The sequence below is a fragment of the Tachyglossus aculeatus genome, chromosome 21 (assembly GCF_015852505.1).
Source record: "Tachyglossus aculeatus isolate mTacAcu1 chromosome 21, mTacAcu1.pri, whole genome shotgun sequence".
Taxonomy (NCBI): Eukaryota; Metazoa; Chordata; class Mammalia; order Monotremata; family Tachyglossidae; genus Tachyglossus; species Tachyglossus aculeatus.
Window position 1 is genome coordinate 41,554,586 of NC_052086.1, and position 17,453 is coordinate 41,572,038.

General features: G+C 45.4%; 1 protein-coding gene across 1 annotated transcript in view; it reads left to right on the top strand.

Annotated features, from left to right (window-relative positions):
• Positions 1 to 17,453, top strand: part of NOS1 (nitric oxide synthase 1) — a 178,925-nt gene that overhangs the window by 131,031 nt on the left and 30,441 nt on the right. Inside the window, 3 exon segments of the mRNA XM_038763769.1 lie at positions 1,959 to 2,037; positions 13,146 to 13,339; positions 15,434 to 15,603. Of these exon segments, the coding sequence (XP_038619697.1) occupies positions 1,959 to 2,037; positions 13,146 to 13,339; positions 15,434 to 15,603 (443 nt within the window).

Genomic DNA, 17,453 nt, shown 5'->3' on the forward strand with positions numbered 1-17,453 from the left:
ACTCTATTTATTTATTTATTTATTTTACTTGTACATATCTATTCTATTTATTTTATTTTGTTAATATGTTTGGTTTTGTTCTCCGTCTTCCCCTTTTAGACTGTGAGCCCATTGTTGTGTAGGGACTGTCTCTATATGTTGCCAACTTGTACTTCCCAAGCGCTTAGTACAGTGCTCTGCACACAGTAAGCGCTCAATAAATACGATTGATTGATTGATTGATTGATTGTTAAGCACTTACTTTGTGTCAGGCACTGTTCTAAGCGCTGGGGTAGATAGAAGGTCATCAGGTTGTCCCACGTGGGGCTCACAGTCTTCATCCCCATATGACAGATGAGGTCACTAGGGCCCAGAGAAGTGAAGTGACTTGCCCAAAGTCACACAGCTGTCAAGTGTGACTGTGAGCCCACTTCTAGACTGTGAGCCCACTGTTGGGTAGGGACCGTCTCTATATGTTGCCAAATTGTACTTCCCAAGTGCTTAGTCCAGTGCTCTGCACACAGTAAGCGCTCAATAAATACGATTGAATGAATGAATGAAGTGGCGGAGCTGGGATTTGACTCTGACTCCAAAGCCCGGGCTCTTTCCACTGAGCCACGCTGCTGCTTGCTCATCAAGCGGTTCTATAAGAATAATAATGGCATTTATTAAGCACTTACTATGTGCAAAGCACTGTTCTAAGCGCTGGGGAGGTTACAACGTGATCAGGTTGTCCCACGGGGGGGCCCACAGTCTTAATCCCCATTTTCCAGATGAGGTAACTGAGGCCCAGAGAAGTTACGTGACTTGCCCAAAGTCACACAGCTGACAAGTGGCGGAGCCGGGATTTGAACCCGTGACCTCTGACTCCAAAGCCCGGGCTCTTTCCATTGAGCTACACTACTTCTACTGGCTGTTATCTTCTCCAGTTCCTTATGATTTAAGTATTACTAGATGGATGTATTCAGATGCTGCAGTTATTAGTTGTCCTCTACTAGGATTGGTAATGGCTTTCTGTCCAGCCTGACTTGATTCATTTCATGAAAAGAGACTGTGAGCCCATTGTTAGGAAGGGATTGTCTCTATCTGTCGCCGAATTGTACTTTCCAAGCGCTTAGTACAGTGCTCTGCACACAGTAAGCGCTCAATAAATACGATGGAATGAATGAATTCGACACGTGGCCTGAGAGACTGGACAGATTTTGCCCTTTCTCAATCAATCAATCGTATTTATTGAGCGCTGACTGTGTGCAGAGCACTGTACTAAGCGCTTGGGAAGTCCAAGTTGGCAACATATAGAGACAGTCCCTACCCAACAGTGGGCTCACAGTCTTAAAGGGGGAGACAGAGAACAAAACCAAACTAACAAAATAAAATAGAATAGAAATGTACAAGTAAAATAAATAAATAAATAGAGTAAAAAATATGTACAAACATATATACATCATCATCATCATCAATCGTATTTATTGAGTGCTTACTATGTGCAGAGCACTGTACTAAGCGCTTGGGAAGTACAAATTGGCAACATATACAGTCCCTACCCAACAGTGGGCTCACAGTCTAAAAGTGGGGGGGGGGGGGGCAGAGAACAAAACCAAATATACTAACAAAATAAAATAAATAGAATAGCTATGTACAAGTAAAATAAATAAATAAATAGAGTAATAAATATGTACAAACATATATCCGTATATACAGGTGCTGTGGGGAAGGGAAGGAGGTAAGATGGGGGGGATGGAGAGGGGGAGGAGGGGGAGAGGAAGGAAGGGGCTCAGTCTGGGAAGGCCTCCTGGAGGGGGTGAGCTCTCAGTAGGGCCTTGAGGGTAGGGCCTTCTCAGGGTAGAGAGATGAGGAGCGGCAGCCAGTCTGGCCTGGCCCTAACCCAGTCCCCCGGGCGTGACTCTCAGACCCTTTGGGGAGCGGCCTTCTGACCCTTGGGCGAACCCAGCATCTCAGGAAACTTTTTTCCCCCACAGGCCTGAACAGCATCCATAAAAAACGGATCTCCGCCGCCCGGCTCCTCACCCGCCAAAACCTACAGAGTTCCAAATCCAGGTAGGATGCCATCGGGCCCCTTCTTTACCACACGGCCTCTGGGTCTCCTCCCCACCCACCTCTGGCCTCAAATGCCATTTTCAGATGAAATAACATCCTCCTCGACTGACCAGCTGTCCAGAAAAGCACCCCCCGGGCTCCCTAGCCTCTCCTCTAGGCCACGGTCCCCAGTAGCCACTTCGGTCAGCCCCACAACGCCACTGTTCCCCATCAATCAGTCGTATTTATTGAGCACTTACCGTGTGCAGAGCACTGTATTAAGCGCTTGGGAAGTACAAGTTGGCAACATATAGACGGTCCCTAGCCAACAGTGGGCTCACAGTCTAGGAGCATCCTTATCGGTGGCAGCGCCATGGTCAACAGAGTTGACTGGTCACCTCATTGCCTGGGGAGCCAAGCCCCCACAAGTGTCTTGGGGGACAACTCAAAGTGAAACGGGGTGCTCCTGGAGGATTCCTGAGATCCCCAGTCCCGAGAAATGGCGCAGAGATGTAAATCAATCAATCAATCGTATTTATTGAGCGCTGACTGTGTGCAGAGCACTGTACTAAGCGCTTGGGAAGTCCAAGTTGGCAACGTATAGAGACAGTCCCTACCCAACAGTGGGCTCACAGTCTAAAAGGGGGAGACAGAGAACAAAACCAAACAGACTAACAAAATAAAATAAATAGAATAAATCGACGAGGAGAGTCCCGAGGAATGGCGCAGAGACGTAAGTCGACGAGGAGAGCGCTCGGGGGAGGATAAAGAAATAACGGTTAAACGGAGAAGCCCGTGGAGGGAATGGAGTGAATGGAAAGGACGGAGAATTGAGCAGGGATTGCCAAGCGGGGGCTTTTTCGGAGGACTTGTGTGGGAGGGGGTGAGGTTTGGTGAAGCTGCTGGCTCTCTTCCTCCATTCAAGTCCCTACTGAGAGCTCACCTCCTCCAGGAGGCCTTCCCACACTGAGCCCATTCCTTCCTCTCCCCCTCGTCCCCCTCTCCATCCCCCTCATCTTACTTCCTTCCCTTCCCCACAGCACCTGTATATATGTATATATGTTTGTACGGATTTATTACTCTATTTATTTTACTTGTACGTATTTATTTTATTTTGTTAATATGTTTGGTTTTGTTCTCTGTCTCCCCCTTCTAGACTGTGAGCCCACTGTTGGGTAGGGACTGTCTCTATATGTTGCCAACTTGGACTTCCCAAGCGCTTAGTCCAGTGCTCTGCACACAGTAAGCGCTCAATAAATACGATTGATTGATTGATTGAGGTGCTGTGCGGGGAGAGGGGAAGTCGTGACGAAGGGGTCATCCAGGGTGGGAGAGTTTGAGGGCAGGGTAGGTGAGGAGGTTTGCTTAGGAGGATACCTCAGATTTCCCAATTCTGTTATACTGCATGGTGGCTAGAGCCTGGGCCTGGGAAACAGAAGGTCATGAGTTCTAGTCCCGGCTCTGCCCCTTGTCTGCTGTGTGACCCTGGGCAAGTCACTTCACTTCTCCGTGCCTCAGTTAACCTCATCCGGAAAATGGGGATTGAGACTGTGAGCCCCACGGGGGACAGGGACTGTTTCCATCCCGATTTGCTTGTATCCACCCCAGTGCTTAGAACAGTGCCCGGCACATAGTAAGTGCTCAACAAATACCATCATCGGTATTATTATTATTATTATTACTTTCCCAAGTACAAAAATACGATTGATTGGTTGATAGATTTCCATCTTACATATCTTACATAATAGTACATATCTATTCTATTTATTTAATTTTGTTAGTATGTTTGGTTTTGTTCTCTGTCTCCCCCTTTTAGACTGTGAGCCCTCCATTGGGTAGGGACTGTCTCTATGTGTTGCCAACTTCCCAAGCGCTTAGTACAGTGCTCTGCACACAGTAAGCGCTCAATAAATACGATTGATGATGATGATGATCTTACCTGGGGCAGGGGCCAGAGAGGTCAGACATTATACACCTCTCCAGTATTTTCTTTCCCCGATCCGTATGACCCTCTTCATCAATCGTATTTCTTGAGCGCTTACTATGTGCAGAGAACTGTACTAAGCGCTTGGGAAGTACAAATTGGCAACATATAGAGACAGTCCCTACCCAACAGTGGGCTCACAACACTTTACCCTTGGTGAAAGACTAAGACCAAGACATCTTTTATCTCCACAGGCAGACACCTCCGGGTGCTATTCCTTACGGGTAGGAGGAGAAAGGTGTGGGGAGTTTGGGAAAATCAAACGATTTTGGGAGCAAAAAGAGAGGCCATTAATGAAAATTCATCCAGGCTTCAGAGACAGGGCTCAGAGCTCTCCCTGCTGGCCTTCCAGCAGCTGATAATATATCGGAAGAGGGCAGAAGCTGCTGCTGATAATAATAATTAACAATTACTATATAATACGTATTAATATATTAATACACATTATATGATATATTAATAATATTATTATAATTAATTATTGATAATAATTATTATGACAATTCATTCAGTCAGTCATATTTATTGAGCGCTTACTGTGTGCGGAGCACTGTACTAAGCGCTTGGAAAATACAATTCGGCAACGTATAGAGACAGTCCCTACCCAACAACAGGCTCAAAGTCTATATATAATAATTATGGTAAACCATATAATTATAATGATATTGTATATATTATATAACATATAATAGTAAGAGCTAAGCAAATACCATAATAATAATATCGTGTTAATATATTATATTATATCCTATTATATTATATTATAGTTTATTATTATATTATATTTTATATTATATTACTTTATATTATATTATTGTATTATATTATGTTATGTTATATATTATGTCATATTTATTATATTTATTTTATATATTTTGTTATATTTATTTTATTTTGTTATGTTTTATTATGTATTATATTATATTATATTATATTATATTATATTATATTATATATTTTATATTATATTATATTATATTATATTACATGATGTTACATTACATTATGTTACATTACGTTATGTTACATTGCATTGTATATTATATTATAGTATATTATAGTATATTTATTATTATGCTGTATGGTATGACATTCAATTTTATTAATTATTAATGTTATAATTATGGTATTTGTTAAGCTCCTGCTATGTGCCAGGTACTGTACTAAGCACTGGGGTGGTTACAAGCGGATCGGGTTGGACACAGTCCCTGTCTCGCATAGGGCTCACAAGTCTTAATCCCCAATTTGTAGATGAGGGAACTGAGGCCCAGAGAAGTGAAGTGACTCACCCAAGGACACACAGCAGACAAGTGGCAGAGCCGGGATTAGAACCCATGACCTTCTGATCCCAGGTCCGAGCTCTAACCACTACGCCAAGCTGCTTCTCTGATAATAATAGTAATAATAATAGTAATAGTATTCGGTAAGCATTTACTGTGTGCCAAGCACTGTACTAAACACTGGGGTAGATACAACATAATCAGATCAGACACAGTCCTTGTCCTACTTGGGGTTCATAGGCCTCCTCTCTCGCAGCCCCACAGCACTTGTGTCAGTATCTGTAATTTATTTGTCTATATTCATGTCCATCTCCCCTTCTAGACTGTATGCTCTTTGTGGGCAGGGAATGTGTCTGTTTATTGCTGTACTGTACTCTCATTCATTTATTCATTCATCCGTATTTATTGAGCGCTTACTGCATGCAGAGCACTGTACTAAGTGCTTGGAAAGTGCATTTCGGCAACGGATGGAGACAATCCCTACCCAACAACCGGCTCCCAAGTGCTCGGTACAATCAATCAATCAATCAATCGTATTTATATAATAAATTCATATATTGATTTATTTATCTTGCATATTTTATTTATTTATATATTTATTTATATATTTGTTGTATATTATATATTCTATATTTATTATATAAATTTATATAATAAATGAGATTGATTGATTGATTGAGCGCTTACTGTGTGTAGAGCACTGTACTAAGCGCTTGGGAAGTCCAAGTTGGCAACATATAGAGACGGTCCCTACCCAACAGTGGGCTCACAGTCTAGAAGGGGGAGACAGAGAACAAAACCAAACGTATTAACAAAATAAAATAAATAGAATAGGTATGTACAAGTAAAATAAATAAATAGAGTAATAATAATATTAGTAGTAGTAGTAATAATAATAATATAGTAGTAATAATATACATATATACAGGTGAGCTTTGCACATATATACAGGTGAGCATATATACAGTGCTTTGCGAAAAGTAAACGCTCAATAAATAAGACTGAATAAAGGAACCACTGGAGTTTCTTGAGGAGTGGAGAAACAAGGCCTTGAATATTTTGTAGAAAAATGATCCAGGACAGCAGAGTGAAGTAGGGACTGGAGCGGGAAGGGACAGGAGGATGGGGAAGCTGATACAGTAATGAAGGCGGGAGAGGCTAAATCCTTGGTAACGGTTTGATCGGAGAGGGAAAGGTGGATTTTAGTGATGTTGCGAAGGTAGAAATGAAGATTTAGGGGCAGATTGAATATGTGGGATGCGTGTGAGAAAGGAATGGAGGAGGACGCCCAGGTTACGGGCTTGAGAGACAGGAAGGACGGTTGAGCCATTTAGAGTGATGAGAAAGTCATGGGGAGCCCAGGGAAGGAAGAGGAGGAGTTCTCTTTTGGACACATTAGGTTGGAGGTGTCAGTGGGACATCCAAGGAAAGATGTCTTCAGGCAGGAGGAGATAATAATAATAATAATGGCATTTAGTAAGTACTTACTATGTGCAAAACACTGTTCAGGTTACAAGGTGATCAGGTTGTCCCAGGGGGAGCTCACAGTCTTCATCCCCATTTTCCAGATGAGGGAACTGAGGCCCAGAGAAGTGAAGTGACTTGCCCAAAGTCACACAGCTGACAATTGGCGCAGCTGGGATTCGAACCCATGACCTCTGACTCCAAAGCCCGGGCTCTTTTCCACTGAGCCACGCTGCTGCTCTACGTGAGACTGCCAAGAAGGAGAAAGCTCAGGGCTGGAGATGGAGGTTTGGGAATTTGCAAAGAGGTGGGAGTTGAAGTCATGGGAGCGAGTGAGTTCTGCAGAGAAGCAGCGTGGCTCGGTGGAAAGAGCCCGGGCTTTGGAGTCAGAGGCCATGGGTTCGAATTCTGGCTCCACCACATGTCTGCTGTGTGACCTTGGGCAAGTCACTTGATCAACCAATCGTATTTATTGAGCACTTACTGTGTGCAGAGCACTGTACTAAGCACTTGGGAAGTACAAGTTGGCAACATATAAAGACAGTCCCTACTCAACAGTGGGCTGACAGTCTAGAAATTTCTCGGAGCCTCAGTTACCTCATCTGTAAAATGGAGATGAAGACTGTGAGCCCCACATGGGACAACTTGATCACCTTGTATCCCCCCCAGCGCTTAGAACAGTGCTTTGCACATAGTAAGCGCTTAACAAATGCCATTATTATTATTATTATTATTATTATTATCATTTCTCCACCGGTGTAAATGTAGATAGAGAAGGGAACCCAGAACTGAACCTTGAGGGACCCCCATAGTTAGGGGATTCATTCATTCAATCATATTTATGGAGCGCTTACTGTGTGCAGAGCACTGTACTAAGCGCTTGGGAAGTCCAAGTTGGCAACATATAGAGACGGTCCCTACCCAACGGCGGGCTCACAGTCTAGAAGGGGATGGAAGGCAGAGAAGGAGCCCGCGAAAGAGACTGAGGACGAGTGGCCAGAGAGATAAGAGGAGAACCAGGAGAGGACTGCGACGGTGAAATTGAGGTGGGATAAGGTTTCCGAGAGAAGGGGGTGGTCCGCAGAGTCGAAGGCAGCTGAGGTGTGGAGGAGGATCATCATCATCATCATCAATCATATTTATTGAGCGCTTACTGTGTGCAGAGCACTGTACTAAGCGCTTGGGAAGTACAAGTTGGCAACATATAGAGACGGTCCCTACCCAACAGTGGGCTCACAGTCTACAAGGGGGAGACAGAGAACAAAACCAAACATACTAACAAAATAAAATAAATAGAATAGATATGGAGTAGAGGCCATTGGATCTGGCAAGAAGGAGGCCACTGGTGACTTTGGAGAGGACATTTTCTGTGGCGTGAAGGGGGCAGAAGCCAGATTGGAAGGGGTCAAGGAGAGAACTGGACGATAGGAACCTGGGACAGCCGGTGGAGACGACTCGCTCGAGGAGTTTGGAGAGGAATGGTCAGAGGGAGATGGGGCGATAAATGGAGGGAACCCTAACAGGGAGCGTTTGGTTTTTTTTAAGATAGGGGAGACATGAGCATGTTTAAAAGCAGTGGAGGAAAAGCCATTGGAGAGCAAACAGTTTTCTTCCACTCTTTGCAATTTAGACGTTTTTCCTCCGGGGGGTTTTAACTGTGGAGCAGCAGCTCATGGAGAAAATCTCCAAGGTGAAACATTTAATGAGAATGTGTCCGTTTATTGATGTATTGGACTCTCCCAAGCGATTAGTCCAGCGCTCCAAACACTGTAAGTGTTTGTGTTACACTTACACTTACAGTGTAAGTGTTTTTAGACTGTGAGCTCACTGTTTTTAATAATAATGACATTTGTTAAGCACTTACTATGTGCAAAGCACTGTTCTAAGCCCTGGGGGGATACAAGGTGATCAGGTTGTCCCGCGTGGGGCTCACAGTCATCATCCCCATTTTACAGATGAGGGAACTGAGGCTCCGAGAAGTTAAGTGACTTGCCCCAGGTCACACAGCAGACATGTGGCGGAGCCAGGATTCGAACCCACGACCTCTGACTCCAAAGCCCGGGCTCTTTCCACTGAGCCACGCTGCTTCTTGTTTTTAGACTGTGAGCCCACTGTTTTTAGACTGTGAGCCCACTGTTGGGTCGGGACTGTCTCTATATGTTGCCAACTTGTACTTCCCAAGCGCTTAGTCCAGTGCTCTGCACACAGTAAGCGCTCAATAAATACGATTGATTGATTGATTGATTGTAAGTGCTCAATAAATATGATTGGCTGAATGGTTGAATGAGAAAAATCCATGGTAGCCCCTCTCCACCCTTCATTCATTCATTCAATCGTATTTATTGAGCGCTTACGGTGTGCAGAGCACTGGACTAAGCGCTTGGGAAGTACAAGTCGGCAACATATAGAGACGGTCCCTACCTGACAATGGGCTCACAGTCTAGGGGGGCAATGAAGCGGAGGTACTGGCCTCCTGGGGGTCCCAGAAATCCTCTCCATTGGATTTTGGAAAAAATAGCCCTCCCCATCCCCAGGAACACCACTAGCATATCAGTCCAGGCAGCGTGTAGATGGGAAGCTTCTGGAGGGCAGGGAGCATATCTGTGTCCCTTCATTGCCCCCGCTCCAGCCCTGAGAACAGTCAATCAATCAATCAATCATATTTATTGAGCACTTACTGTGTGCAGAGCACTGTACTAAGCGCTTGGGAAGTCCAAGTTGGCAACATATAGAGACGGTCCCTACCCAACAGTGGGCTCACAGTCTAGAAGGGGGAGACAGAGAACAAAACAAAACAAATTAACAAAATAAAATAAATAGAATAGATATGTACAAGTAAAATAGAGTAATAAACAAATAAATAGAGCAATAGTCAGTCAGTCAGTCAAATTTATTGAGTGCTTACTGTGTGCAGAGCACTGTACTAAGAACTTGGGAGAGTATAGTACAACAATAAATGGACACATTCCCTGCCCACAACAAGCTTACAGTCTAGTGGGGGAGACAGACAGTAATATAAATAAAGAAATGACAGATATGTACATTCATCCATTCATTCATTCAATCATATTTACTGAGCACTTACTGTGTGCAGAGCACTGTACTAAGCACTTGGGAAGTACAAGAAGTGCTGTGGGGCTGAGAGGAGGGATAATAATAATCATAATAATCATAATAATCATTATGGTATTTGTTCAGCACTTACTAATGCCAAGCACTGTTCTAAGCACTGGGATAGATACAGAGTAATCAGGTTGTCCCATGTGGGGCTCACACTTTAATCCCCATTTTCCTGATGAGGTAACTGAGGCACAGAGAAATTAAGTAATTTGCCTAAGGTCACACAGCAGACCAGTGGCGGAGCTGGGATTCATTCATTCATTCATTCATTCATTCATTCATTCATTCAATCGTATTTATTGAGAACTTACTGTGTGCAGAGCTTCCCACTTACTGTGGGAAGTCCAAGTTGGCAACATCTAGAGATGGTCCCTACCCAACAGTGGGCTCACAGTCTAGCAGGGGGAGACAGAGAACAAAACCAAACATATTAACAAAATAAAATAAATAGAATAAATATGTACAAGTAAAATAAATTGAGTAATAAATATGTACAAATATATATATATATTCATTCATTCATTCAATCATATTTATTGAGCACTTACTGTGTGCAGAGCACTGTACTAAGCGCTTGGGAAGTACAAGTTGACAACATATAGAGACGGTCCCTACCCAACAGTGGGCTTACTGTCTAGAAGGGGGAGACAGACAACATAACAAAACATATTAACAAAATAAAATAAATAGAATAAATATGTACAAGTAAAATAAATTGAGTAATAAATATGTACAAATATATATATATATATATATTCATTCATTCATTCATTCAATCATATTTATTGAGCGCTTACTGTGTGGAGAGCACTGTACTAAGCGCTTAGGAAGTACAAGTTGACAACATATAGAGACGGTCCCTACCCGAAAATGGGCTCACCGTCTAGAAGGGGGAGACAGACAACAAAACAAAACATATTAACAAAATAAAATAAATAGAATAAATATGTACAAGTAAAATAAATTGAGTAATAAATATGTACATATATATATACTCTGCACACAGTAAGCGCTCAATAAATACGATTGAATGAATATATATATTCATTCATTCATTCATTCAATCGTATTTATTGAGCACTTACTGTGTGGAGAGCACTGTACTAAGCGCTTGGGAAGTACAAGTTGACAACATCTAGAGACAGTCCCTACCCAACAGTGGGCTCACCGTCAAGAAGGGGGAGACAGACAACAAAACAAAACATATTAACAAAATAAAATAAATATGTATAAATAAAATAAATAGAGTAATAAATACGCACAAATATATATACATATATACAGGTGCTGTGGGGAGGGGAAGGAGGATTAGAACTCATGTCCTTTGATTCCCAAGCCCGTGTTCTTTCCACTAAGCCGTGCTGCTTCTCTGAGCATGATTGATGCCTGTCTACTTGTTTTGTTTTGATTTGTTGTCTGTGTGCCCCCGTTCTAGACTTTGAGCCCATTGTTGGGTAGGGATTGTCTCTGTTGCCAAATTGCACTTCCCCAAGAGCTTAGGACAGTGCTCTGTACCTAGTAAGCGCTCAATTCATTCATTCATTCAATCGTATTTATTGAGTGCTTACTGTGTGCAGAGCACTGGACTAAGCGCTTAGGAAGTCCAAGTTGGCAACATCTAGAGACGGTCCCTACCCGACAGCGGGCTCACAGTCTAGACGAATGTCTCAATAAATACGATCGAACGAATGAAATAAAGGATCAGGTCAGGGTGACGCAGAGGGGAGTGGGAGAAGAGGAAAGGAGGGCTCAGTTAGGGAAGGCCTCTGGGAGGAGGTGGGCCTTCAATAAGGTTTTGGAGGAGAAGGGGAGGGTCATTGTCTGTCAAATATGAAGAGGTACGGCGTTCAGTCCAGAAGCAGGATGTGGGCGAGAGTCTTTTAGACTGTGAGCCCACTGTTGGGTAGGGACTGTCTCTATATGTTGCCAGCTTGTACTTCCCAAGCGCTTAGTCCAGTGCTCTGCCCACAGTAAGTGCTCAATAAATACGATTGATGATGATATCAATAAATACGATCGATGATGAGAGGTCGGCGGCGAGATCGAGGTCCTGTGAGAAGGTTAGCATCAGAGGAGTGATGTGAGAAGCTTGGGCCGAGCATCCAGAGGGGGCTGTCGGCAATGGATGATAATAATAATAATAATGGCATTTATTAAACGCTTACTATGTGCAATGTTCTAAGCGCTGGGGAGGTTACACGGTGATCAGGTTGTCCCAAAGGGGGCTCACGGTCTTAATCCCCATTTCACAGATGAGGTAACGGAGGCACAGAGAAGATGTGACTTGCCCAAAGGGCAGAGGCGGGATTTGAACCTCTGACTCCAAAGCCCGTGCTCTTTCCACTGAGCCACGCTGGATGAGGTCACTCATTCAATCATATTTATTGAGCGCTTCCTGCGTGCAGAGCACTGTACTAAGCGCTTGGGAGAGGACAGTGCAACACTAAACGGACACATCCCCTGCCCTCAACGAGCTCCCAGGCTAGAAAAGCAGCGTGGCTCAGTGGAAAGAGCCCGGGCTTGGGAGTCAGAGGTCATCGGTTCAAATCCCAGCTCTGCCACTTGTCAGCTGTGTGACTTTGGGCAAGTCACTTCACTTCTCTGGGCCTCAGTTCCCTCATCTGGAAAATGGGGATTAAGACTGTGAGCCCCCCGTGGGACAACCTGATCACCTTGTAAACTCCCCAGAGCTTAGAACAGTGCTTTGCACATAGTAAGCGCTTAATAAATGCCATCATTATTATTATTATTATTATTAGAGGACGAACGACGACCGACCGACCGGCCGCCCCCCCACCCTTCTAGACTGTGAGCCCACTGTTGGGTAGGGACTGTCTATGTTGCCAACGTGTATTCCCAAGCGCTTAGTACAGTGCTCTGCACACAGTAAGTGCTCAATAAGTCTAAAAGCGTCGAGATAGATGAGCAAACAGTGAGAGGGCTAGCATTAGCTTCCCCACAGCACCTGTATATATGTATATATGTTTGTACATATTTGTTACTCTATTTATTAATTTTACTTGTCCATATCTATTTATTTTATTTTGTTAGTATGTTTAGTTTTGTTCTCTGTCTCCCTCTTTTAGACTGTGAGCCCACTGTTGGGTAGGGACTGTCTCTATGTGTTGCCAGCTTGTGCTTCCCAAGCGCTTAGTCCAGTGCTCTGCACCCAGTAAGCGCTCAATAAATACGATTGATGATGAATAAATACGATTGATTGATTGACTGACTGATTGAGGGGCGAGCCAGTCCCCCGCTGACCTTCGCCCCCTCGTCCTCAGCCGCTCCACCATCTTCGTGAGGCTCCACACCAACGGACACCCGGATCTCCAGTACCAGCCGGGCGACCACCTGGGGGTCTTCCCGGGGAACCACGAGGACTTGGTGAACGCCCTGCTTGAACGGCTAGAAGACGCCCCCCCAGTCAACCAGCTGGTCAAGGTGGAGGTTCTGGAGGAGCGGACCACGGCTCTGGGTAACCGTGGCAACGCCGGCTCCATCATCCCTCTCCCTCCATCACTTCCCAAGACCCCCCAGGGATGGACCTTTGGGGCCCAGTGGAGGGGAGGGGTCCCTGAGTTCCCACTCTGGGGAGAAGCCCGGCTTTCGGCCTAAAAAGCAGCGTGGCTCCGTGGCAAGAGCCCGGGCTTGGGAATCAGAGCTCATAATAATAATAATAATAATAATAATAATGATCATCATCATCATCAATCGTATTTATTGAGCGCTTACTGTGTGCAGAGCACTGGACTAAGCGCTTGGGAAGTACAAATTGGCAACATATAGAGACAGTCCCTACCCAACAGTGGGCTCACAGTCTAAAAGGGGGAGACAGAAAACAAAACCAAACATACTTGGAGCCCTTCTGGGAGGACATGATGGCATTTATTAAGCACTTATTATGTGCAAAGCACTGTTCTAAGCGCTGGGGATTACAAGGTGATCAGGTTGTCCCACGAAGGGCTCACAGTCTTCATCTTTAACTCTCTTCCTCCCTTCAAGGCCCTACTGAGAGCTCACCTCCTCCAGGAGGCCTTCCCAGACTGAGCCCCTTCCCTCCTCTCCCCCTCGTCCCCCCTCGATCCCCCCCATCTTACCTCCTTCCCTTCCCCACAGCACCTGTATATATGTATATATGTTTGTACAGATTTATTACTCTATTTATTTATTTATTTATTTTACTTGTACATATCTATTCTATTTATTTTATTTTGTTAGTATGTTTGGTTTTGTTCTCTGTCTCTCCCTTTTAGACCGTGAGCCCACTGTTGGGCAGGGACTGTCTCTATATGTTGCCAATTTGTACTTCCCAAGCGCTTACTACAGTGCTCTGCACACAGTAAGCGCTCAATAAATACAATTGATGACGATGATGATCCCCATTTTACAGATGAGGTGACTGAGGCCCGGAGAAGTGAAGTGACTTGCCCAAAGTCACCCAGCTGATGACTGGTGGAGCCGGGATTTGAACCCATGACCTCTGACTCCAAAGCCCGGGCTCTTTCCACTGAGCCACACTGCTTCTCAGCCATGGGTCATGGGTTCTAATCCCGGCTCCGCCACTTGTCAGCTGGCTGACTTGGGGCAAGTCACTTCACTTCTCTGAGCCTCAGTTCCTTCATCTGGAAAATGGGGATGAAGACCAGGAGCCCCATGTGGGACAACCTTGATTACTGTGTATTCATTCAATCAATCAATCAATCAATCAATCAATCAATCGTATTTATTGAGTGCTTACTGTGTGCAGAGCACTGTACTAAGCGCTTGGGAAGTACAAGTTGGCAACATCTAGAGACGGTCCCTACCCAACAGTGGGCTCACAGTCTAGAAGGGGGAGACAGAGAACAAAACAAAGCATATTAACAAAATAAAATCAATAGAATAAACATGTACAAATAAAATAGAGTAATAAATCAATCAATCGTATTTATTGAGTGCTCACTGTGGGCAGAGCACTGTACTAAGCGCTTGGGAAGTACAAGTTGGCTGGGCCCGTACGGAAAGACACCGGTCATCACTTCTTCGTGGGCAGGAATGGGGTCTACCATCGCTCTCATAATCTACTTTCCCAAGCGCTTAGCACAGTGCCGCGCACCCGGTGGGTGCTCAAAACATACCACGCGGCGATTTCGAAACGGCACTTAGCAGGGTGGCTCACTGGAAAGAGCCGGGCTTTGGAGTCCGAGGTCATGGGTTCGAATCCCGGCTCCGCCACATGTCCGCTGTGTGACCTTGGGCAAGTCACTTCACTTCTCCGAGCCTCAGTTCCCTCATCTGTCAAGCGGGGATTAAGACTGTGAGCCCCACGTGGGACAACTTGATCACCTTGTATCCCCCCCAGCGCTTAGAACAGTGCTCTGCACATAGTAAGCGCTTAACAAATACCATCATTATTATCATTATTATGTCCTGGTGGGAAACGAGATCGTCCAACTTCTGAGGCCGGAATTTCTCCACCCAGGGCAGGTTCTCCCCCCAGCCCCGGCGCTTTACACATAGTAAGCACTTAACAAATGCCATCATTATTATTATTTATTATTATTTATTAACTTTTCCCGTCTCCGGGCAGGTGTCATCCGTAACTGGGAAGACGAGAACCGCATCCCGCCCTGCACTATCTTCCAGGCCTTCAAGTATTACCTGGACATCACCACGCCTCCGACGCCTCTCCAGCTGCAGCTCTTTGCCTCGCTGGCTTCCAAAAATGAAGAAAAACAACGTCTTCTTGTCCTCAGCAAGGTCAGCCCGCGCCCTTCCCTCCCCGGAGTAGCCATCGATGACGAGGAGCGAGCGCTCTCCATGCGCCAAGCACTGCGCCGAGAAGCCACGCGGCTCCGTGGGTAAAAAACAGGCCCTGGAGTCAACAGGACCTGGGTTCTAATCCCGGCCCTGCCGCTCGTCTGCTTGGGCGAGTCACTTCGCTGGGCCTCGGCGACCTCGCCTGTAAAATGGGGGTGAAGAGTGTGAGCCCCGCGGCGGACAGGCTCGGGCTGTCATTCACTCAGTCGTATTTATAAATCATAATGATAATAACGATGGCATTTGTTGAGCGCTTACTATGTGCCAAGCACTGTCCTAAGCGCTGGAGGGGATACAAGGTGATCAGGTTGTCCCACGTGGGGCTCACAGTCTTCATCCCCATTTTCCAGATGAGGGCACTGAGGCCCAGAGAAGCGAAGTGACTTGCCCAAAGTCACACAGCTGACAAGTGGCGGGGCCGGCATTAGAACCCATGACCTCTGGCTCCCGAGCCTGGGCTCTTTCCCCTGAGCCACGCTGCTTTTATTGAGCGCTTACTGTGTGCAGAGCACTGTACTAAGCACTTGGGAAGTACAGTTCAGCAACACATAGAGACAATCCCTGCCCTCAATGGGCTCACAGTCTATAAGATAATAATGATCAATCCATCAATCGTATTTATTGAGCGCTTACTGTGTGCAGAGCACTGTACTAAGCACTTGGGAAGTACAGTTCAGCAACACATAGAGACAATCCCTGCCCACAACGGGCTCACAGTCTATATGATAACAATGATCAATCAATCAATTATATTTATTGAGCGCTTACTGTGTGCAGAGCACTGGACTAAGCGCTTGGGAAGTACAAGTTGACAACATATAGAGACAGTCCCTACCCAACAGTGGGCTCACAGTCTAAAAGAGTGGGCTTGGTAGTTAAGCGCTTACTATGTGCCAAGCTCCGTCCTAAGCACTGGGGTAGATACAAGGTAATTTGGTTGTCCCACGTGGGGTTCACAGTCTTCATCCCCATTTTACAGATGAGATAACTGAGGCACAGAGAAGTGAAGTGACTTGCCCACAGTCACAAGGCTGTTGTTGGGTAGGGACCGTCTCTATATGTTGCCAATTTGTGCTTCCCAAGCGCTTAGTACAGTGCTCCGCACACAGTAAGCGCTCAATAAATACGATTGAATGAATGAATGATAGCGGCGGAGCCGGGATTAGAACCTATAACCTCTGAATCCCAAGTCCGGGCTCTTTCCACTGAGCCACGCTGCTTCTAACCTGATTAGCTTGGATCTACCCCAGTGCTTAGAACAGCGCTTGGCACATAGTAAGTGCTTAATAAGTACCATTATTACTATTATTAGTAGAGAAGCAGCATGGCTCAATGGAAAGAGCGCAGGTTTAAGAGTCAGGGGTCATGGGTTCTAATCCCAGCTCCGCCACTTGTCAGCTGTGTGACTTTAGGCAAGTCACTTCGCTTCTCTGTGCCTCAGTTCCCTCCTCTGTAAAATGGGGATTAAGACTGTGAGCACCGCGTGGGACAACCTGATCACCCTGTATCTCCCCTCCCCAGCACTTAGAACAGTGCTTGGCACATAGTAAGCGCTTAACAGAGAAGCAGCGTGGCTCAGTGGAAAGAGCCAGGGCTTTGGAGTCAGAGGTCATGGGTTCGAATTCCGGCTCCACCACGTGTCTGTTGTGTGACCTTGTGCAAGTCACTTAACTTCTCTGAGCCTCAGGTACCTCATCTGAAAAATGGGGATTAAGACGGTGAGCCCCACGTGGGACAACCTGATCACCTTGTATCCCCCCCCCCCCAGCGCTTACAACAGTGCTTTGCAC